We start from the raw sequence: 25,512 nt of genomic DNA on the forward strand, positions 1-25,512 counted from the left end.
TATATATATATATATATAGTTCCTTTTTAAGTTGTAGTTTCAGAATTGTTGTGATCATATGCATTTCAATTGGACTGTAATTTAGTTCCTATTTTCCAGATTATTTGAATGTTAAATATGATTTTATTATTGTTTGTTCAGTGCTGCTGTGCTACTTGGTCTTTTTTTAAGTAAAAAAAACCCAAAAAACTACAAATACTAAAGGTAAAATACTGCATAATTTTGCAACAGATTGATTTTCTTGTTACTTTAGTTTTAACTGAATTTCTTACAGGGCTATTGAAATATACCTAGTACATCTAAGCCAGGAGCTAGAGCCTTCCTACCAGTTTTTGTTTACGCACATTACAGTGTAGATTGAATTTTATTAGAGATGTGCGTAAAACAAGGTCTAGCTTGGTTAACTGTATTTTGATTTAAGGATTGCTACAAGGTAGGAGGCAGGTGCAGGCACTGTTTATAAAACATGTCAAACAATTGATAAGCAGGGTCATTGCTAGGCAGGGACTCATGAGCCCCGTGCCCTGAGCCTATTTTACAGTACCCTCATCATTTTCTGCTGTGCTGGACCTTAAAGCTGCAAGGGTTCCATTCTTGGATTTCTGGAGAGAGAGCTCCCTCGCTCCCCCCCCCCCGCCCCCATCTAGTAGCCCGAAATCTTTAATGTTTCTTGGAATGCCTCTGGATAATATATTATTTTGAAGCAAATGGTGCTTAGCAATAGTTGCGATAGTCAAAAATAAAGATATATTTTTAGTAATTTTATGTAGGATTTGTACCAGTACCTCCATGTATTCCAAAGAGCATGTCTATGAATTCAACTCGACTATCAAATGTTCAGATCTTATTGATTTTGCAAAAGTCGGTACAGAATCTGCATCTGACAATTTATTTTACTCTCTGAATAATTCTAGTGCCTCTGTGAAGTTCTTGCTAGAGGCCGTAAAACTGCAACCGTTCCAGTTATATACCACCGTTCAAACTTTATTTGTAATGATTAGTGCAGTTAAATCTGAAATCTGTACAATACAAAAGCCGGTTTCTGTATGTGGTGGTCAGTTTGTAATGGGCCAGAAGAAGAGTTGGATGTCGCCCTGCTTCTGCAGTCATTGATTGTCTGAGGGAGGTGCTTGTGCTCAGTTTACGGACAGGCGTTGCTGGAAATTTTTGTTTGGGGTTTTCAGGTGGGACAGATACGGCCCTATCACCTGTAGCTTTCATTTGAAGTAATGAATTTTACCGAAAAGTGGTTTAAGCATTATATAAAATATCTTCTATTTCTCATTTAAATGAGCATTCTGAAACACCTGCAGCTTTTGTACAAAAATGGATTCTTTTGTCTTCAAAGGTAACATCCTGTGATATTATCTCCAAAGTATGCTTTACCTTCACTGCATGTATCTTTGTGTCTTGATATATTGTATAAATATATGTATATTGATGTTGAAAATCTTTAATAACAGAATATATTTCCATACAAAACATAAACTCTTAGCCTCCTGTTAATTTGTTTATATGAGCTTTCTAAAATAAGCAGTGCCCGATGACACATCACATGGTAATTGCATTTCAGTCAAAATTACATTTCTGACAAAATATACTTAATAAAACTTTGATGTAAAGTGCCAAAGTATTCTTTCAGCTTAGAAAAAAATCCCATGTGAGCTAAACCTATTTATACGAACGCTTTGTGAGACATTGCTAGAGTCACCTAGTCTGTTCCCGTATGTGGGCACCATAATTGAATTCTATGATTCTCAATAGGCAGAAGAAAAAATTTTTAATACTAAAGTTGGGATAGGAAGAGAGTTCTGAAGTGGAGTTTGGATGTAAGTAAGGACCAACAATTCTGCTTCCAAATATAAATGTTTGAGCAACTTAATGATGAATCGAGGCTGTTTCTTTTATTGGCTCAGCATTTTCCTTCACCTTTCTGCTTCCAGTTTGATCAGAATCAATCGCTATTGCATTGTGGCCCTATGAGCCTTGAATCACAACTAATTAGGCATTCCTCCCCCCCCCCATTTTTATTTCCCGCTTGGCCATCACAGCGACATCCCTAGACTCTGAGCCACAAGCTCCTTTAGAACTTGGTTAGTATGGATCTTAAGTCTGACCACTAGGTGTTAACTTTTGAGTTCTGCCTCTGCAGCATCCTAGTCATCCCTAGAATCCTGATCTGGCAATTGAATCAGATATCTGCATGGCAGTGCACAGCTATTGCCACTTGAGTTGTTGGTCTTGCTTTGGCATTATTACTATCTTTTAGAAACAATATTCTTCAGAGTGCCAAACCACTTCCTTGTGCTAAAGAGAGCAAGAAGATCACATGGGAAAATTAAGAATACATAGTAATGAGAGCAAGCACAGTTTGTGTTCTATTGACCAAGATTTCCCATTGTAATCTATATGCTTGTCACAATTATTGTTTAACAACATCCCTGGGATATTTCTCAGCTGCTGCTAGGATTGTTACTTTCAGTGATCAGAACTTACTCTAGCAAAACTTACTTGCTGAACATATTTGTGTGTGTGTTGGTCGTAATTGCATATTGAGTCTATGTTCATATGGAGTGTGTGGGGTTTTTTTGGGGTTTTTTTACACATAGGGCAACTGCAAGCCCAGCAGGCCCTTGCAATTGTCTTGCACACTGCACCCAGTGAATTCACGGGCACAACTGATTTGAGTGAAATTATAAAAGGTCTCAAATTTATTGAAAATGCTGACAAGAAAATCTTGATTAACTCATCTACTAAATAAGGGAGCCCTGACCGACGTGCCGCAAATGCGCAGTAGAAAGCAGCTCTACCGCGCATGCGCGGGTGAGCACGTCAGCCAGAGTGCCCGAAAAAAAAAGGCGCTGGGTCGCTAGGAGCAGGAGCAGTGGCGGCGACGAGCAGGAGCGGGAGGAGCAGTAGCGGCGGCACGAGGGAGGGAGGGACAGCCCCCGTTATCGGTTGTGGATGAGCTGAGAGGGGGAGTGAGTGAGGGGGAGGGGGGGGGAGGGAGGAGAGTGAGGAGAGGGGGAGGGGGAAGGTGAGAGGAAGGGAGGGGGGAGGGAAACTAGAGGGAGGGAGAATGAGGGGGAGGGAGTGGGAAGGAAATGGGAGGGAAACTAGAGGGAGGGAGAATGAGGGGGAGGGAGTGGGAAGGAAATGGACCGAAAAAAGTTTCTTAAATGTAGCCCGTTGTTACGGGCTTAATGGCTAGACCTCATGGTTACATTACCCAAGTTGCTACATTCTGCACTTCGGTTTCTGAAAAATGTAAGGCCTGCTTCAGACCTCTCCAACATCTGATTCATCTTCAGACACTTAAGTCAAAGGAAAGAAAGAATCTCTTGACCTGCTGACTTGTCCCACTCAAGTGAGATCATGGCTTATCAGGAGAGAGCTAGGCCTGGGTTTTACCAGACAGCTCACCCTGTTCAAGCAGTGTTTCCAGCCTTCTGGATCCAGACTCAACTGTAAAGACAGTTGCTGGCCTGATGCCATACTGGGTCATAGTGACCTAGGTAATAGGTAACCTAGCAGTGGGAATATTTACCAAGAATGGCACAGCTAAACTTAAAAATTCCCCCTTCCACTCCTAGGCTCATTCCATGGCCCAAACTGTGACAGAGAATACTAGTGGCAAACTTTGAGAAACAATTACTACATTCAGGCAAACAATATCAAGTTTGAAAACAGATAGGTAGTTATTTCCCATCATCTAACTAATACAATTAAACTTCTATCTACATCTTGCAGGGGAATGCCCATTCATGGGAAAGAGGTGGTGAACATGAAACAATAATGGAGTTAGAGGGCATGGGACGAGCACTGTTGTTTCCTATAGGCTAGAAGATGGAAATGAAGAAATGAGGTTACCTGTGGGTGTAACAGTTCTGTTTAGAGGTAACTAGCACGGAGCAGCTATTACTACTCTTAACAGAGAGCCTGGGGACAACCTTCATGGAGCATCAGTTACTACCCCAGAAAGCATGGGGTTACCAACACAGTGTGGCAGTAACTACCATGAGCAATTTGCTGAGCAGATTGGATGGACCATATGGTCTCTATCTGCCATCATTTATTATGTTACTATGTCTCCATTTTACTAAAGTCAATGTTTGGACATCTGTCTTGTCCATTTTATCATACTATATTATCTGATGGTCTCTTGTGCTCAGGTGTGTGCCTACCTTGTGATATTAGTAATGCTGTCTTTGTTCATAAGTAGCAGGTCGAGTATTGCCTCATCCCTCATGGGTTCCATTATCATTTGTCTCAGGAGAACCCCTTGAATTGTGAGGGACTTTAGTGGCAAGGGGTGGTTTTTATAGGACCAGAGAAAATTTTAGAATTTGTAATTGCACAGTAAGCAGGCATGAATGTGCAGGCTTGGTGGATCAAGTAAGACTTGTATGTGTTGGTAAGTGTGTTAAAAAAAAAAAAAAAAAAAAGGCAATGAAAAGTTATATGAAATAAATTTGATGGAAACACTTGGGTTATCCATTTATTTGTACAGTGCAGAATATTGGACTCTTTAAGAGTTACAAGAGAAGCATTGGCAGTTGCAAGCTTTGCTACTGGAGAATGTTGAAAATTATATGGTTTGAAAGGAAGGCAAATAAATGGGAGTTTTTATACTCTTATACCAGTATTCTCTAACAGTGGAACAAAAATGTTGAACGTATAAAAAGAAATGATTGATAGGAGGAGGACTACTTAAATTCACAGGTCAGAAAAGCTATGGGTCGTATTTGGAAAAGAGATGTTAATTTATTAAGGAAATCACTGTCTTGCTAATGTGGGTATTTCAAGCAGAATACAAATTTGTTATACATTTCTAATTTTGAAACTAAACGTTCTTTACTTTTACTGGTGTTTCTTGATTAACACTCAGGTGCCAAACATTTAAAATCAGTTCATAATCATGACCCTTAAATAATATGCTAAAAAACCCAAAATGCAGTAGTTTTTTTTTTTTTGTTTTTTTTTTGTTTTTTTGAGGTCTCAGACTTTTTGTCCTACAATAAGATAAAACATCATCCAACTACTTTGGAATTTCACAATCAAAACACTTATACTTAAAGATACATTTTATGTCAAAAGAAAACATGACTGAATAACAAGTTTGATTTCTAGTCACCTGGTAATAAATGAATGCAATTGGCTTAAAATAGCCGGCTCAGATTCTATTCTTGGTTAAAATTAGGGAAGCAGATCTTCCCATCAGGTTGGAACACAGTAGTTTACCTACAGCTTTTCTCATTTTATAAAAGCAGTAGGACTGCAAGTTGCCTGCTGAAGAATCAGTGGATACGAATGCAGTTGCACTCTTTCATATTCTAATACCAACGCAGTTTTCCTACTGACCTTTGCATTGTTAAAGCTCTAATTTATAAGGTATCTTCAGCAGTGCACTGCCTATGCTGCCATAGAAGGCAAAACTGAACTCCCATAATGGAAAGATTGCTCCATAATGTCATCAGAACATCAACCATTGTATAATCCTTTGTAAAATCAATTAAAATTTCACTTTATATAGCTGTATACATTATCCAAGTATTATATGCTTACAGAAACACATTGCTAAGGAATCTTTATAAGATGTTTATGTAGTAGACCCATTCCTGGAAAAATAAAGTATTTTGCATGTATCTATAGGAGGTCTAGTCTTTATATTCTCACAGGACAAGCAGGATAGTAGTCCTCACATATGGGTGACATCACAGGATGGAGCCCAATCACGGAACACTTCTGTCAAAGTTTCCAGAACTTTGACTGGCCCCTACTGGGCATGCCCAACATGGCACTAACCCTGCAGCCAGCAGGGGTCCCCCTTCAGTCTTCTTTTTTCCACGCAGCAGTAGCCACGCGGTTAAGGAGCTCTGCAGAGATTCCTGACAGGAATTTTCATCACGGAATTACTAAAATTTAATTTACCCCACAGGGGTCCCTCCTTCAACTTTTTCAAGCCGCGGTACACTGGTAAGTTTTTTACCCGTTTTCCGTCGATTCCTGTCTAGTTTGGCCCTCGCGGCCTACTGGCCGTCGACAGTACCGCGGCTCAATTTTTTCATGGCCACGGCGTTGGGGTTCCGCTGGTGCCTGGACTGTAATCGCACCATGTCCATCACAGACCCTCACAAAGTCTGTGTAATGTGTCTCGGATGTGAGCATGATGTCCTAGCCTGCACCAGATGTGCCCTAATGATACAAAAGGGTCGCAAGGCCAGAATGGAGAAGATGGAACTTCTCTTCCGTGCTCAAACCCTGATGCCATCTATTGCATCGACGTCGTCAGAACCGGCACCGTCAACTTCGCGCCAGTATCAACCTCTGGCCGGTAACCGTCCGGCATCGACGACTTCTTGGCCTTTAACACCCTCTACTCCCCCTCAGGACCATGGGGATCGTAGAGATAAACATCGCCACCGGCATCGAAAGTCTCGGAGCATCGAGGGAGTGAAATCATCGACCTCTCCATCGTCAGAGCCACTGTTGAAGAAACCCTGTCCAGAAAAGGCACCGACCTTTTCGGTGACCGGGTCACCAAGGCAACCCTCACCCGACAGGGTATCGGGAGCTGCGACTCCGCCTTTAACGGTGGTCCCTCCGGCTATGCCTCTACCTCCTTCTCTTCCGGAGCCGGGGCTGCTTGCTCCAGGTCTCCGAGAAGAACTGGATCGGATGGTTCAGGAGGCCATCGACAAGGCGATGCACCGACTCCAAGTTCCTCCGACACCGGTACCAATTGTGGAACCGACCACCGACCCGATTCTGCAGATGCCTCAGCCATCGCCGATACGTCCGTTGCCACTGAGCATTCCCTCGATGCCTTCATCGGTGCCTCCAGTTATTCCTTCGTGCCCTTCGGAGCCTAGACCAGGACCTTCAGGGATCCCACCGCCCCGTCCTCCTCTAGTCCCTAGAGGAGCAGGGGCTGATCCCTATGATACCTGGACTGATGATTCTTCACCAGACACAGATGATTTGCCTTCACCACTTCACCTACTGAAAGCAGAAAGCGTTCTCCTCCAGAGGACCTTTCCTTTATAAATTTTGTGAAGGAGATGTCTGAGTTGGTTCCCTTCCAATTACAGACGGAGCAGGACGATAGGCATCAAATGATGGAGTTGCTACAATTCCTGGATGCTCCCAAGGAAATAACCTCCATCCCTATCCACCAGGTTCTTCTGGATCTCCTCAAAAAGAACTGGGAACATCCTGGCTCTGTTGCTCCAGTCAACAGGAAATCTGACACCACCTATCTTGTACAGTCAGCGCCAGGCTTTCACAAACCTCAATTGGATCACCTATCTGTGGTTGTAGAATCTGCCCAGAAAAGAGCAAGGAGATCAAAACCTCACACTTCCTTTCCCCCAGGCAAGGAACAGAAATTTCTAGATGCCATTGGTCGCCGTGTCTTCCAGGGATCAATGCTCATCTCCAGAATTGCCTCTTATCAGCTCTATATGGCACAATATAATAGGGTCTTGTTTAAGCAGATACAAGATTTGACAGACTCCCTGCCTCAGCAATTTCAAGATAAACTCCAAACCCTAGTAAATAAGGGTTTTGAGGCAGGCAAGCATAAGATCAGATCACCTTACATTATCTTTGACACTGCTACCAGGGTATCTGCAGCTGCTATCTCAGCAAGACGATGGGCCTGGCTCAAGTCTTCCGACCTTCGCCATGAAGTACAAGACAGATTATCCGACCTGCCTTGTGTAGGAGATAATCTGTTTGGCGAGCAGATTCAGCGAACGGTGGTGGAACTCAAGGACCATCATGCGACCCTAAGACAGCTCTCTCTGATGCCTTCTGAGTACTCTTCAAAACAGCACTTCAGAAAGGACTCTAAGAGGTCATTCTTCCGCCCGAAGAAATCTTACCAGCCACCAGCTCGAACCCATTCTATGAAACAGTTTCAAAAAACCTAGTCTCGTCAGATACGAAAACAAAAACTGCAAGCAGCTCCTCAACCAGGTCCTGCTTCCGGTTTTTGACTCCTGCACAGAGAGCAGCAGCCAGCTTCCATTGCCCCACATACCAGTGGGAGGTCGATTGTGCCATTTCAACAACAGGTGGCATTCGATCACCTCAGACCAGTGGGTCCTGGTGATAATTGCTCAGGGTTATCATCTTAACTTTCTCTCCATTCCACCAGACTCCCCACCTTTACAGACGTGGAGAAAATCCGATCACTCCATCCTTCTGGAACAGGTCTCCCTCCTCCTCCAGTCCAAGGCAATAGAACCAGTACCCTGCTCTCAGCACGGCCTAGGGTTCTAGTCCCGGTACTTTCTAATCCCCAAAAAATCGGGGGGTGCTCATCCAATTCAGGACTTCCGTGCCCTCACCAAGTACCTCCAGCGAGAGAAGCTCAAAATGGTAACCTTGGGCTCTCTTCTTCCTCTTCTACAAAGAGGAGACTGGCTCTGCTCTCTAGACCTCCAGGACGCATACACTCATATCATAAGAAGAACATAAGAAAATGCCATACTGGGTCAGACCAAGGGTCCATCAAGCCCAGCATCCTGTTTCCAACAGTGGCCAATCCAGGCCATAAGAACCTGGCATCCCATCCCATCGCAAATACCTGAGGTTTCTAGTAGGCCCTAAGCACTATCAGTACCGAGTGCTTCCATTCGGCCTCGTGTCTGCACCATAAGTCTTCACAAAATGCCTCGTTGTAGTTGCAGCCTTCCTCAGGACTCAAGGTGTTCACATCTACCCCTATCTAGACGATTGGTTAATCAGGGCTTCCACTCAGCAAGCTGCTCTGTCGTCCCTACATCTTTCCTTACACACTCTAATTTCACTCTGATTTCTCATCAACTACAACAAATCCTACTTAGTCCCATCTCAAACCTTATCGTTCATTGGGGCAGACTTGGACACCTTGCAGGCAAAGGCTTTTCTGCCTCAACAGCGAGCTCTCACTCTCGTGTCTCTTGCACACCAGCTGCAGTCTCAGCACTCCACGACTGCACACCGCTTTCTCATCCTCCTGGGACACATGGCGTCCTCAGTTCAGGTCACCCCAATGGCCCGCTTGGCCATGAGTGTCATGCAGTGGACTCTAAGGTCACAATGGACTGAATCCATTCAGCCCCTGTCGACCATTGTCCACGTAACCGACTCACTCCATCAGTCTCTCACCTGGTGGAAAAATCAGGTCAATCTCCTTCCAGGCTCCAGACCCTCAAATAACTCTCACCACCGATGCTTCCAAACTCGGCTGGGGAGCCCACGTGGCTGATCTGTTCAACTTTTCTCACTTCCTCCACTCCAAAATTGGAGGGGGGAGGGGGGGGGTGGGGGTGGAGGTGTGCCTGCTCTGGCAAACCCTCACTAATAATTGTTGGTCACGGGGACTGTCATAGTAGTGTCAGTTGTCTCTTCTTTCTCTCCCTAGGCCGGAGCATATCATGAACTTGGCATACAAACCTGCATTTCCCGCACTTCAGTGCACCGCACTGTGTCTTGAACCATGGAGCTGGTTTAATGAAAATGTTATATATTTATTAATATGATGTATTCTTCACTAGATTCTCGTGCTACATAAATGTTCTTTAGGTAACTATGATCATTAATTTACCAGTCCTTTAAGTATTTCAACAGACTTAATTTTGAATGGAGCTGATGATTGCCTACAGAGTTTAAATTCCTTTTGCACTATTCAGCTACTTTGAGACCTTGACAATTCTGAGTCCTTTTCCTTAATCTCTGTCAGCCCTGTGAAATCATTGCAGCTCTGAATTACTATGTAAAAGGCAGAAAAATCAATCAGAATAATTTCTATTTTGCTTCTGTTTTTTTTTCTGTAGGCAACAAATTTGTGCTTTGTTAGGACGTTTTAGCCAAGCAGAATCTTTGTTAGTATCAACTGGACTAAAGCCAGGGACCCTGGATGGGGTTCTTTTGGATGTAGGCTGCTCATCCATGCAGCTCGACACTCCTGAGCGTGGTTTTTCCCTGCGAAAGGATGGTCCCCTGGATATGAGGATGGATAGTGACAAGTGAGTATTGATAAAACATTTATTCTCACAAAAAGGAATCAATTTCTAAAGTGTGTGAATTTAATTTCCTTTTCAGACTGCAGAATTCCCATCATACACCCACATCTAACTCTGCATATGCATAATAAATCAGTTTGTTTTAGCCATGAAGCCTGGCATCTCAGTATTTTAGTTTGCATTTCTTAGATTTAGAAGCAGTTCATGGTTATTTGTGTTGCCTTATACAGTTTGTATTCTTGACATGTAGATGTTTGCATGATGGAATATAGCCTTGTGAAATCATTTTCTCATCCAGATACTGTAGTATTGCCTGGATGTTGTCAAGATATGGCAGCCTTCTATCGGCATGCAGCTAACCCAGAATTGTAACCCGCATTGAACATTTTTAGGAATTGTGGAATGTAAGAATGATAAATAAGAGTTAAATTTTGACCATGAATTTAAGCCCAACCCTAAATTTGTGTTTAAGAAATAAACTTTTTACTTCAGTGGTGTTATAAGCAATACTTCTGTAATGACTCAAATTCCACAGTGTGTCAGAAGGAAAATGTCAGTCACCTAATTTAAATGAACAGGGTAATAAGTTATGTGTTAAGTGTATTCTTGTATAAAAGTAGTATCTGGTGGAGAAGTACAGGAATTCATAGAATCGTGTTGCATTTTCTGTATCAATACTTAAAGAACCAATACCAGATAGATAAACTAAAACATTTTTTTTAAATGTTAGATTTTTTTTTTATCTGAAAAAATATTTTATAATAAATCTAGACCTGAGAACAGATATGTATACTTTTAGAAGAAAAACTCAGAGTCAAAGAAAACACCAAAACTTGCACACAAGCTAACACAATAGAGGGGGCCCAAGTGGCAGCAAAACAATTTGACCAGCAATAATAGCTCAATTGATTATCAGAATTAAGGTGTCAGCAAGCCTGTCTGTGTGTCCTGCTGTCCTAGGTAAGGACCACCCAGTCAGTTCAGTCCTCCACCTTCCAAATTAACAATGTTTTTGAGATATTTTTCTAAAGCACGTAAGAGCAATAGTCACGACAATCTAGAGTGCTGAACAACAAGCCCAACACGGCCAGTTGAGAGATTTCTTTTGATCCTGCCTGAACAACAGCAGTCTTTGTGGTGCGTTGCAATTGTTAACCATCCCCTGAAGAAGCTTCCTACAGCGAAACCCTGGTCGTGTTGGGCTTGTTGTTCAGCAGTCTAAACTGGTGGAAGACTGAACCGACAGTTTTTGGTCCTTGCCTACCACAGCAGGACACAACCAACAGGCTTGCTGACACCTTATTTTTGATGATCAATTTTTTGAGATATTGCTGCTGGCCATATTGGTTTTTTTGCCTATTGTGTTACCATCATAAGACATTTGTTGTTACATTAGAACACTGTCACATTGCCACCGCCCAACAGTATGATCATTTCATCTGTGCAGCTATTTCTTCGTACATGTATAATGTATTGATGGTGATCCCAAGTAGAATGAAGTTTCCCTGAAGCAGAGGATCACTGGAAACACAGTGCGGTGTTGGGCTAGTAAATTTCATTTTGAGATCATCTGTTTTTGATTTCATGATTTTGAGATAATTTAAAATTTTTACACAATTTTAACTTGGGTCATTACTTCAATAAAGACATTATACAGTATATGTTTGAAGAAATACCTGCATAGATGAAATGATTATACTGTTGTGCAGCTGCAGGGTAAGAGTACACTGATATAGCAACGTACAACCTCTTGTGATGGTCTCCCTAATATCTGTTATCAGGTCTAACAATTGAGTTGCTATAACTTATTTTTTCAGGTAGAATCTTTTGCAATTTTTTACATTATTTTGCATGCCCCTCTTTGTCCAAGAAATATTCTGTAATATATAATAGATTTTAATGCTTTTTTTGCATTGTCCGAAGTCCACAATTAAAAGCATGGGAAATGCCATGATTGTTGGACCAAGGTCTATCGAACCCAGCGTTCTGTTTTGGACAGTGGCCAGTCTGGCTCACAAGTGCCCATCATATCCCAAAGAGTAGATCCATTCTGTTCTGATCACTCGCAGGGATAAGCTGTGGCTTTCCCAAGTCTGCCTAGCTAATAATTGTTTATGAGCTTTTCCTCCAGAAACTTGTCCAAACTTTATTTAACCCCTACTTTGCTAGTCACCTTGACCACATCCTCTGGCAACAAATTCCACAGCTTGATTGTGCACTGAGTGAAAAAATATTTTCTACGATTTATTTTAAATTTGGTGATGGTTAATTTCGAGGAGTGTCCCCTTGCTTTGGTATTATTTGAAGCGGTAAATAGAAAGATCTTGATTCAGACTGGGTAAATAATTGAAGACAAGCCGTAAAATGCAGCTCTTTTCCTCATGGAATAATACTGGCAAGTAAGTTTCATGAAATCCAGCATCCTGTTGGAGTGATTTTGGTCATGGTAACACACACAGCTATGATCGTGCATGAGTGTTCTGTATTCATAACAGAGAGAGCCTCTGGTATGGGCTAAAAATCAAAATAGGAAAGGATTTTACATCTGACTGTAGTGAAACAATGAGAACCTTAAGGAGAAGACACAAAGGCTTTTGTCAGTTAATAACTATTAAATGTAATATGTCAAGTTTCTGTTCTTTCTTAGCTCATTAAAGTTCTGAAGCAATAAGAGAGGATTTTAAAGGTAGAAGCTATTTCCGATTTCATAAGATTGCTGTTGGTTATTTTAAAACCTCAGAGACACTCGCATGCAGTGTGTTTGGCTTTATAGCTCAGCGCTATGAAGCTTCACCTCTTGTCAATGAAAACTGACGTCAGTGAACTAATTGGCTGTCCTTGTGCGTAGGTACCCTGGCATGCCCACCGCTGCTGATGTTGTGAACGCTTTAGATCAACAGGCGCTTGCGTCCATCCTGAAAACATACGGAGAGGAGAGGCACGCCAAGAAAATAGCTTCAGCAGTCATTCAGGCACGCAGCATCTACCCCATCACCAGAACTCAGCAGCTTGCCAGCATTGTTGCAGGTACCCTCATTAATTCTGAGAGGGAAAAATATTAATCTCTAAAGTCCCAGAGGGATCTATTTGTACTTGAAATCATGCAGGATCTAATCCTGCCTATCCTTTTTTTTTCATGTCGTTTTTTTGTTGTTGTATTAGCCTCCCATTTTTATACTATCCTTTGCTGATTATTTTAATAATAGATTTCACATAAAGTCATTGATCATTTTTGCCTGACAAGCTAAAACAAGCAATGACCAGATCAAAGGAAATTCTTGATCTATCACTACAGTTGATAAGCACTTCCATATCTGATATCACATAGCTTGCCTTTGCTAGGTTTTACATTTTAATTTTATGAAAGAAAAAAGTATCATGGTGGTGTCCAACTACAGAAATACAAGCTAGAGGTTCATTCCTCTATTCTAAGTGGCCACCTAACAGAGGATAAGTCGTCATATAGGGTAGTTTGGGAACACTAACTTAGATGGTCAAGAAGAACTTAATCCATTAGAGCACCTTTGGGCAGTGTTCACCATCAGAAATCCACCTAAACAGGCACATTGTTATGGTTTCTGTGTTTGCCAAAAATAGTTTGTCAAAATGGAAAAAAAAAAAGCTTTCCTATACTCACCTTTGTGCTTGCTCAACGTGACTGAAATAGAGAACTGCTTGCGTGAGGCTGAACCAATGGTTTTGAATCGAATACACAAAACCAGTTCTCATGCTTCAGGACTGCCTCAACCCTTACAGCTTCTGTGATGAATGAAAGACCCCGTGGAGAGCATTGACCGGTGCTAAAGCCTTCATGGGAGGAGTTGGCAAACTTGACCCAGCAGGGCATAAAAAGGAGGCAATCTGTTTCCCTGATTTATACAACTTTTTCTGGAATTTCAAATAAAGCTAAAAATGATTTAGAATTTCCATCGTGCTTCCTTCCATGATCCTTACCAATGTCAGAACAGTCCTCAAAACTTTAAAAAAAAAATAAATTTAAAGTTGAGTGCCAGTCAAACAAAAAACAGCAGGTAAAGGCAGCAAGACCCATCTATTTCCCTTCCTCTTGTAATAGTCCAGATCCTGCTTCAGCTCCACCTTTAGCCTCTCTTGCTCGCAGCTAAGGATCCTCCGTGCTTTCTTGAACTCTAATACGGTTTTTGTCTCCACCTCCTCCACTGACCGACCACGCCACTGTTTCTGTGAAGAAATATTTTCTTAGGCTTTCCCCTTTCATTTTCAGATCTTATAAGAGAGTATAAATCAATACAATAAGATCATGACCGCCTTATTCTGGAACATGCTTAACTTTTGTGATGGTATTTATATCTTTAAGGTACTTTAGTGTGCCTTATCCCGCAACTCCCTCCTCTTTTCTATGGCATTTACAATTAGATCGATAGGTCTAACGTCACAGGACTTCTGGTACAGGTGCTGCACCATTTTGTTAGTCCTCCTCTGAAATTCTGCTACTCTGTTTATATCTGTCTATATTCTTTTAGAGGTGTGGCTTACAGACGTAAACGGTATTCTAGATGAGGTCTCGCCAACGATTTGTATAGGGGTAGTCTCACAGCTCTCCCCCCCCCCTTGCTGGTTAGTGCTTCCCATGTGCACCCTAGCTTTTCCTCTTATATTCGCCACTGCTTTGCCAACTCAGTTTGGCAACCTTGAGGTCATCACCAAGATCATTTTCCTGTTTTGTGCATAACAACATTTCTTTGGTTCTCACCACTGCCTTGTTCACTCTTTGATAGCTTTGTCAGATATGGGAACGTTTTGCAGATGATAGGACTTCATCTAGTGGAGGAGTAGCGAAATAGTTAGAGCAGCAGGCTGCAAACCAGAGAAACCAAATCCCACTGCAGCATCTTGTGATGCTGAGCAAGTTACTTTACCCTCTGTTGCCTCAGGTACAAACTTAGATTATGAGACGTCTGAGGATAGGGAAATACCTACAGTACCTGAATCTGCTTTGAAATGCTGAAAAGCAGAATATAAATCAAATATGGTCTTTCTTTGTGTTCTTTTACCCCAAATGCATTACTGGTGCACTTTTTTCCATTATATTTTGGAAGGGCAATTTTCCAAAGCATTTCCCTGGTAAGAGTTTTGCGCACAAAAATGATCTCTTTGAAAATTGTCTACTCTCTCTGCATGTACAGGTATGCCCAGTGAAGGGAGAGGATATGCCCCTGGGAGTGGAGTCACAGAGGAGAAAGCATGTATGTGCATGATTTGATGGAAAAAGTACTTGGACAACTAGCAGGTGCAGATCTGTCTGCATAATTTTTGAGTCTTAATTTTCAAAAGGAAAATTTTCCCTTTGAAAATATGGCATAAAACATGGATAAAAGTACCTATAGACTTCATGCTTCAGTTTGAAAATTGCCTTCTGGTTGTCACAGTTCTGATCATTCCTCAAACCTGTTATGCCTCTATTTCCTCTCCATCTTGCTTAACTACCATGTTAAAAATGTTGTATTATCTGGAAAAAGAGAAACCTTCCCTACTAGTCAGTCGGTAATATCCCATATGAAAATGTTGAACAGAACTGAATCCAAGACTGATTTTTTTATCCTGTTGCCAGCTGCAGCAGCTTTCCCCTTTCCTTGAAGAAACTCCATTTACCACTACTCTTTGTTGCCTTATACTTAACCCGGTTTTAATGCAGTTTAACCCCTTACAGCCCATCCTTGGACTGCTTAGTGTATTAATGAACATTGATTTGGGAGCAGTGTCAAATGCTTTCCTATAATCTTACAACAAGCAAAAGAGCAAAGTTCACCCACAAAATGGGAATCCAAAGAGAAAAGGGGAAACCAATTGTGTAATAGTCAAAAAATTGCTCACTTAAAACTTTTTTTAATTTTTGCTGTTTTTTTTTTTAAATTTTTGTATATATAAATATTTAAGTAAACTGCATCAGCAAGCCAGTCAGCGTCTCTCCTGAAATCAGGAGAGCGCTCGGTCTTCTCAATCACTTGCAGTTACTTTAGAAATTAAATTCAAAAAGTCTTCGTGAAACGCCTCAATGGGTTAATGAATACACATTCACTGTGATGTAAACTAGATGGTATAGCAAAGCTAAACTTAAATGTTTTTACTTGACGTCACAAAGGAGGGCTCTACTTCGGCCGAAGTTTCGCTGTAAACGGCTTCATCAGGAGCCAAAAGATTATCAAACTGCACGGTGTCTACCGACACGATAAAGTGCAAAAATACAGTTCCGTCTTTTGCAACTGAGCAGATTATGTGAACTTCTTTAGTCTTGTATATCATTCACATCATCTTTCCGTCCCTTATACCAATTTCGAGGTTAGGACCGTCCGGTCTCGTACTTCATCTCAAAAATGTCCATTTCCCCTTTTCTCTTTGGATTCCTATAATCTTAAACACACTGCATTCTGTGCTCTTCCCTGATCTTTGTTGGTCATCCAGTCAAATGTGATCATGTTTCTTTGATTATTGCTGTAAAAAAGACCATGCTGTCTTAGATCTTTTCTTCTACTGGAATCAAAATATATTACTATTCCTTAAATTGTTAGTCATTCCATTCATTTACCATTGAGTTCAGACTAAGTGGCCTGTAGTTTCTAGCCTTTTCTCGATTAGAATAGTGGTTTTCCAGGCCACTCTCATTAGGTTCATAAGGTTTAACTATATAATCAACTAAATTCTCAATGTGAGAATTCATTAGAAACCTAAGTTTATACAAAGCATTTTCTTTGGTTCTCTTATTTTTAAATATTTATCAACTTGGTTACACATAACAAACAGAAGAATAACATTCTACCTTACAACAGATATGCTTGTATAATTAACCAATATACTCTACTCTGTTGGATTTCAAAAAGTATAAATTCCCCATACTCACACACATTCACACCAATAAAGGTTCCCACATATTTGGAACAGTAAACTGGCATCCTCAGTCAAAATCATGCAAGAGTTTGAGTATCTTCCCATAAGAAAAATAACGATAATTGAGTTCTTGTTTCTTCTTCTGTTTAAGAAAATCTTCTTTCCTCAGCAACTCCAGTATAGCAAGGTGATACATTTCCATACACAAATATCCAATACACAACCGTAACACCCCCAGCAACCAAGACCAGAATTGAATACAGGAAACCTTGTCAACTAGATACCCTAACTGATCATCTCTCAAAAGCTCTGAATGACCTAGACATATCAAACAGTGATAACACAATCAATTCATGGTTCTCTTTAACAAAAAAAGTAGCTGATAATTGCTGCCCACTTATTAAAAAAGATATTTCCATTAACAAAAAAACACCACACCCCATGGTACAACAATGAATTAAGGATATTTAAAACACTGAGAAAAGCTGAGACACATTGGAGAGTTTCTCCTTCCACCGAAACACTAACTACAAATCTCTTTTACATAAATACAACGAAGCCACCAATAAAGCAAAATAAGAATTCTATTCTAACAAAATAAATAAATTTCAATATAACCCTAGAGCTCTATTCTCATACGTAAAAGACCTGACCAGTCCTATTGAAACTCCCACATCAAACAACTCTTCTAATTGCGATACAATTGCTCAATATTTTAAAGAAAAAACTTTAAACATAAAAAACATAGCTCCCGTGAACTCTAACCAAATTGTACTACCAAGCAATCCTAAGGACCATTTAACCTCCTTTGACACAGTTTCATCTCTTGAGGTCGAAGGTATAATTAAAAAAAATGAACCCAGCTGCCCACCCAATTGACAATATCCCAACTAAACTATTAAAAACAATCACCAATATAGTATCTAAACCTATTGCCGATATAATTAACTTGTCCATAACCGAAGCTAATTCCCACTCACTTTAAAATCAGCAATAGTAAAACCAATCACAAAAAAACCACAAGCAAACTCATATGATCTCTCAAACCGAAGACACATTTCTAATTTACCTTTTATATCAAAAATTCTCGAGAAAGTAATTAACAATCAACTAACAGATTATCTGAAAAAACATAGTACCCTGAACCCAACACAACACGGGTTTAGAAATTATTTTAGTACAGAAACCCTTTTAACTTCAGTACAAGATATCATCCTAAGAGGAACTGATAACAGCCAATCTTACTTCCTGATCTTACTGGACATCTCGGCAGCCTTTGATACAGTTAACCATAATATCCTCCTTGAAAGACTAAACGAAATAGGCATTAAAGACTTAGCGCGCAAATGGTTTAGCTCTTACCTAACAAATAGAACCTTCAAAGTAAAATTTCTTGATAAAGAGTCACATCTTATCGATCTCAGCTTCGGAGTGCCCCAAGGATCCTCTCTATCCTCCACACTATTTAATTATCTATATGCTCCCTTTATGCAAAATTATATCAGGCCTCGATCTAACACATTTTATCTATGCCGATGATGTTCAAATTTGAATACCGATCCAAAGTCCATTGATCAAACTCTAAAGCTCTGGGACATATACCAATCCACCATTGAAAAGGTATTAACCCAAATGAATCTTTCCCTAAATACTAAAAAACTGAAATCCTATACATCTCCCCTAAATTAAGCAAGACAAAAGAGCTTGAAATTCAAGAAGCGGCCAAAAACTACTCCATCTCCCTAGAAGTATGAGATCTAGGGATTCTTATAGATTGCGAATTCACCATGAAATCCTGTGTTAAAAAAATCATAAGCTATGGTTACTTCAAATTAAACATACCTAAAAGATTAAAACCCCTCCTATTCCCTAAAGACTTTAGAACTGTCTTACAGGCACTTGTCTTATCAAGATTAGACTACTGTAACTCACTATTCTTAGGCCTTCCCGCAAATATAACAAGACCTTTGCAACTTCTGCAGAACTCTGCAGCTAGACTCTTGACAGGTACTAGAAGATCTGAACATATCACACCAATATTGAAAGAACTTCATTGGCTGCCGGTCAAATACAGGGCCCAGCATAAAATCTTATCACTAATACACAAAACCCTCTACAATGAAAAAATTGAATGGCTAACCTCTTCTCTTCACTTCCACACCCCCTCAAGAACCACCAGATCAACCGGAACAGGGATGTTACCAATTCCTTCCCCCAAAATTGCCCACCTAAATAATGTAAGAGAAAGATCTATCTCTATTGCTGGACCCCTTCTATGGAACTCCATCCTGCAGGAATTATGACTAGAAGCTGATATCAAATTATTTAAAAAGGGTATTAAAACTTGGCTTTTTTAACAAGCCTACCAAGAGCTGTTAGCATAATTATCTTACACCTCTGATTTAATAGCAAGGTAATGTATATTTTTATTTTTATTATGCTATCTCTACCCTAACTATACTACCTCTCTAAGTGTTCAAATTTTGATTATTTAGCATACTATTTAGTTTGCTATGTTAATTATATTATGAAATGTATTTACTTCTTTCTTCTTTGGAAATGCAAATAATTTTAAATGATTAATTGCTAACTACTGTAAACCGATTTGATATGCTTGCATGAAAAGTCGGTATATAAAAATGATTAAATAAATAAATCTTCCATTGTCGAAAAGTAGGCAACTTGTCCCACTTCCAGATTAAGAGAGCCAACTCCTTAGCCAGTAATAGACATATAAAGGAATGTTTTACCCCCAGAAGGTGGAAAGAGATGTAGTAACACCAAGACATGAAACCACAATACAGAGCATTTCAAAAATCTTTCCAGAAAAGCAAAGATTTGTCGCCAAAAGGATCCTAATTTCACAGCCATTAAACATACAACATATTCTTCATATGTTATTTATATCAGACATCAGCAATGCAATATTAAAGACCATCACAATATCCGTAAGCATAGAAATAATTGTTTGTTCATTTGCCTTTTTGTTGTATTATTTACTTTGTGCATTTTGCATACATTGACTCCATTTTTTGGTAATAAACCAATAAACATATGACAGATATCAACCAAGATTATGTGACCGCAGGATGGATTTTGCTGCATTCCAAAAAACAATAGAGCTCACACCATTCAAATTCAAATCAGAATATTCTTGCCATTTTTTGAGTAAAAAATAACCAATTCCTTATCTTCATACAAGAAAGGTGGGATAAAGGAGGGATCATCTCCCCCCTTCTCCCCTGCCCCCCCCAAAAAAAGACAGCTGTACCTGGACTACAGAATGATCAGAGAAGGATACTTCAATAATATCAGTATCTACTAATTCTGTGAAAGGGGATTTCGACAATAATATGTAGTCTGGGCGTGAGTACATGTTGTGGACAGAATAAAAAATGAATGTATTATCCTCCCAATGCTTGATTCGCCAAGCATCTATTAGACATAGTTTGGAACATAAAAACCCAATTCCTATTTGCGCCTGTCTTTTCTTTGGGGTTCTGGGTGGGTGATAATCAATTAATGGATTATTTGTAATAATGAAATCCCCACCCAAAAAAACTGCATACCCTTCCCATTGGACAATTCTGGAAACTAATGCAGTAAAAAAAAACAAACCAAAAAAACTATGGGAACACTAATTAGAAGCATAGATGTTGGCCAATATAATTTTGATACCAAAATGTGAACCCAAAACCAAAATATACTGGCCTTGCACATCTGAAAATTGTAGCTCAAAATTAAATGGTGTATTTTTATTCACCTGAATTGCAACTCCACGTTGCCTATCAGAGAAAGAGGAGTAAAATCATTGACCCACCCATGCGCGCTGTAATTTTTTGTTCTTGATCATTAAGATGTTTCCTGTAAGAAAACCGATGGCATGATTTTTATGCAAATCATTCAACATTGTCTTTATTTTTATAGGAGAATGAATTCCATCAATATTGAGAGCATATGTTAGCCATTATCCAAAAAGCGTTCATATAGTCTGCAAGATATCAACCCAATGTGTATAGGAGGGAGCCCCCAGCCCAAACCCCAACCCACAGTCAACATTGAGCACCATTTGCCAACGCTTGAAGATACACCAGAAACATGATCCCAAACATGGAACCATACATACACATCACATTCATACACATTCACAAAACTTTCCCAATCCCCTTGTAGAACAGTAGTAGCCTAAATCCCCACAAGAAGCATGTGGATGAAAGCCATCATGACAGGTTCTTGTTTCTTCAGCCCCATCTGGTTGGAGAATGCACAAATTTCAGGGGAGCACGTTGGGAATCAGCAGTCATCAAATCAAACTAAACAGCGCCATATCAAATGAGGTAAATCCATCCTGTGACTCACAGTAGCTGATAAAGAATTGGCACATAAAACAGTTGGTAACAAGCTTCTGGAACTTGTAATTAAGTGAGCAAGACTATGAAAATGCAAAATGACCTGACTTCAAATCTGCACAATAAAGGCTTTCACATCTCTTTTCCGTAAAGATACACATTCCTCCTTCATGAAAATTTTTTAACTTGTCCGGATACTGCAGCGAACATTTAACGTTCTTGTGGAACAATTGAGAGCAGTATGAAGACATTTCTTTGTGGTTAGCCATGACTGTTGCCGAGTAATCTGGAAACATGAGCAATTTCACCAAATTGTAAGAAATGCCATTCTTTTTCTCATATGAAGACAAGATTGCCATCTTGTCCACAAAATTTAAGAAATGAATAACCACTTGCCTAGGCCAGACAGAAGTGTCCATGAAAGGGCAGACACGATGTGCACATTCCACCAAAATTGGGCAGGTTTCCAGGCCCAAAATCTCTGGAAGGCCCGATTTTTCCCAAGATTTGTGCAAAGAAATCACCCTGCAAAGACTCTGGAAGCCCCAGGCTATGAATATTCTTTCTGCTCCTGTTTTCAAGATCATCCTCTCTCAGCTGGTTCTGCTTTTGGAGCTGGATAAGTGACACATCAACAGTAATGAGATTCTCAGTATACTGTGTCACAGTTTGATCCACTATGGTGATACTACTCATATGTTGTTTAAGTTTCTCGTGCAACTCGTCCAGGGAAGATTGAATCTTTTGATGATGGTCATTCACAGCATCTGATACTGCCTGCGTTAGTTTTTTCAAAGACGCCTCTATTATAGCTTCAAATGCACCAGTAGCTCTGCAGCCATCTTGTCTTCAGTAGATATAGTAGCTTTCTCTGTGCAAGTACGTTTCTGCCAGCCTAACATTTTCTTCGATTGCCAAATCACATAATTGTCCATGTGCAACAGCGCAATATAAGGAAAATGAAGTGTGTTTGGTTGAAGAAAAAATGAAAAAAAAAAATACAAGGTTGTACAGTTGTGTACCTGGGAACACGAGCTGCAGAGTTGTGCTCTGCTGTGTTTCATCACCGGAAGTCTGGGATACAAAATATTTTCTGCTCAGTTTATTTTACCTTTTGTAGCTCTTAAATGGAAATTTCAATCTTGCATTATAAGGTAAAAGTTTGCAAAATCTGTAAGTGAATTTGAAGAAGACAAGAACATATACAAAAAAGTGGTACAGAGCAATTCTTTCTAAAAGACAGGTATATATTAATCAATAGAAGTATAAAGCTACTACAAATCATGACAATTGCATTCTTAAAAAATAGTAATTTCCATCAAACTCTAGCAACACCCCATTTAATCTTTGTCAGATGCATACATCTTCCCAGCATTGTTAATTAAACTAGTTTGTCATTGTTTAGGTACTTAAACTGGCTACTTTAAAGTGACTATCATGTAATATATTTCATAATAACTAGATGAGGATAAACTCTTATTGATATATACAAGTAGGTCCAAATAAATTGGGGGAGACATTATGCTGAGGGCTGTGGGAGGGCGTTATGGAAAGGCTTGTTTAAAGAGCCAAGTTTTAAGTTTTGTTTTAAATTTGAGTGGGGAAGGTTCCAACCGCAGTTCAGGAGGCAGGAATTCTAGTTAGCAGGTCCTGCGATGGATAGTGCTCTCTTTTTTGTGGCAGTGAGCCGGGGGATTTGAAGAGGGTGTGTGTAAGGTACCGTTGAAGGTGGGTCTGGAGGGGGTATGGGACTGTAGGGAATCGTTGAGGGGTATGTTCCTGTTATGTATTGACTTGTGTAGGATAGAGAGGCTTTTGTAAAGGATTCTGAATGGGATTGGGAGCCAGTGAAGGTCTTTAAGGATAGGGGTAATGTGGTCTGTTCTGCGTGTGTTAGTGAGTATTCTGGCTGCTGCATTTTGTAGCATTTTATTTAAATTATGTAGCATGTTAAGTGCTGAAAAAGAAATTAAAAAGAAATATATTTCAAGCTTGCAGACCTAATCTCCCCTTCCCCAATCCCACTAAATTCCTGAAACTAATATTAGACATTGCGCTTGATCTTGGCCTCCCCAAAAGAGAGAGATACAGTTGCAGGACTATTGCCTCTGAGCTACCCAAACCCCCTGGTAAAATTGTGCTGCCCTTAGTGGCCTCTGGATTTCCTATGACAGCAATGCTGGAAGTGTAAGCTACCAGTGTTGCTGTATCTGACACTTAACCTGCTATAGAATTTGAATATAGCTGGTTAAGGTAAAATTATCTGGCTATATGTACTTGAATAGCTTTAACACTGCTCTGAGGCACATCCAAATAACTTTTTCAGCCAACTCTGAATATTGAAGGGAGCTGAATAAGCTATCCAGCAAAGTTAACTGCACTCCCAGAATACCTCCAATTTATCTAATTTTAGACAAGTAAAACTTAACCAGTTAAAGGAGCAGGATATTCAGACCTTGGGATTTATCCAGCTAACTCAAGTTATCCAGACAAACCCCTTTGAATATCTACCTCCTAGAGTTTAGTCCGTGGTACACTATTCATTTATTAAATGTTTGTATCCAGGTGGCAACCCACACATCAGTAAATATCTGTTGTCATTTGGTAACAGTATTTTCTTCCACTAGATCCTTATCGGTAAGAAATGCATACAATTAATATATTTCTCCCTGATTGAAATTCAAACAATGACTGTTTTTGCTTATCTGTTGAAGTAAACATGGAGAGAGCAATTTTCATATTCTCTTTTGTGCTCGCAAATATTTTGTACCCATGGATCTAAAAGCTAATTTTCAAAACTAAACTTCCACATGGTTTCACTTTGAAAATTCGGTGTTGAGTCAATACCTTGGGGGATTCTTTACCTCATGTACTTTGCAGGTGCAGGAAGGGTACCTGATGTTGCCACCATCTTTATTCCCCATGGGGAAAAGTAAGTACACTGAGGAAAATGCACATATTCTTTTCCTGCATTTGGGGAGGAGGCAATTTTCAATGGGGCTTTTTCCACAGATAAAACACCTGGTTCTCCATCAACAAACGGGCATGAGTTAACATTTGTGTGTGGATGATATCCGATATTGCTAGCATAGACCTAGTTCTCAGAACTCTATAAAAATGTTATTGAGCATGCCCGGAAATTCCCACTCATGCTACCTCATGAGCTCCTCAGTCTTTTTGTCTGATGTACTGTATGGACATGTCCCAGTCTTTTTCTTAAATGTTTTTCAGCTTTTATACTTGTGCCTTATTACTGAGTCATTACTTTTCTGGCTTTTTGACACTGCTTTGGCAGTCCCTTAAATAGAAATGTTCAGTTCTTAGAAAAAAAAAAAAGATGGAGGTCCAAGGCCAAGAAGCCTATGCACACAGTGTAGGCACCAGATATCCATTACAGATACATATGCTGCCTGGACCTAGTCCATAATTCCTTCAACAGCTAGAGTTGTGGTCAGATATCCCCTAGGACACAGTAGCACCAGACCTGAAAAATGGAGGCCCTAAGGAAGCATGAGGCTGAACAGTAGAGCTGACCCTAGTCTAGGAGCAAGGCATCGTCAGGCTCCCAATGCAAGAGAGTCAAGGTAAGAATCTTCTCACTCACATGCCAGGGAAGGCTCCACCCCTCTGGAACCAGCTCTCTGATTTGCCTCAGGTCAGCGGTTGAGTTCTGAGCAGCCGCTTTTCTCAATGGTGAACTCATCGCTTGGTAAGGTTATATTGTCTCAACTTGGAACTCTCCATGCGTAATGAGAAATTCATGCTCGATTACCTACAGAGAAAGCAAGTTGGCTTACTTGTGCAAGAGTTCTGTAGAAAGAATGAAGTAGCCATACTTTATATCTGCCTTTCCTGGAATTTCAACTGCCTCATTGAATCTTGAACTCTGGAAGAGACTGAGGGGGGCTCACAAGGCAATGCAGGCACAAGGACTCCTGCACTTGCTCAGTAAAATGTTTACTGAGCTCTGAAAGCTGATTCTGTGTCTGTGCCATCAAATGTCACCCATACATTATGGTTAATTCATCCTGCCATCTACAAAGAACTCTGTTTACAGGAAAGCAAACCTGCTTTACCTGTGGAAATCCCTTTGAAATTTGCCCCAGGGGTTATATGTCAGATTTAAAAACAATAAGAAATGTTATAGTACCTAAGCTTGAAGTGTTCTGATCACTATAGATTGTTTTTCTCTAATTAATGCCTTTGCTAATTAATTGGCTTCTTACTTTATGAAATGTCTTGGAGAATAGCGCATGTAACCATGTAAATTAAACAGGAATGATTTG

The 25,512-nt window shown here is 40.1% G+C and overlaps 1 protein-coding gene across 5 annotated transcripts in view; it reads left to right on the forward strand.

Annotated features, from left to right (window-relative positions):
* The window catches only part of METTL15 (methyltransferase like 15), a 241,667-nt gene that overhangs the window by 94,036 nt on the left and 122,119 nt on the right, over positions 1-25,512 (forward strand). For all 5 annotated transcript variants that reach the window (XM_029582352.1, XM_029582354.1, XM_029582357.1 and 2 more), the window contains 2 exons: positions 9,825-10,016; positions 12,862-13,040. In XM_029582352.1, the coding sequence (XP_029438212.1) occupies positions 9,825-10,016; positions 12,862-13,040 (371 nt within the window). The remainder of the gene's footprint in view (positions 1-9,824; positions 10,017-12,861; positions 13,041-25,512) is intronic.

The sequence above is a fragment of the Rhinatrema bivittatum genome, chromosome 17 (assembly GCF_901001135.1).
Source record: "Rhinatrema bivittatum chromosome 17, aRhiBiv1.1, whole genome shotgun sequence".
Classification (NCBI taxonomy): Eukaryota; Metazoa; Chordata; class Amphibia; order Gymnophiona; family Rhinatrematidae; genus Rhinatrema; species Rhinatrema bivittatum.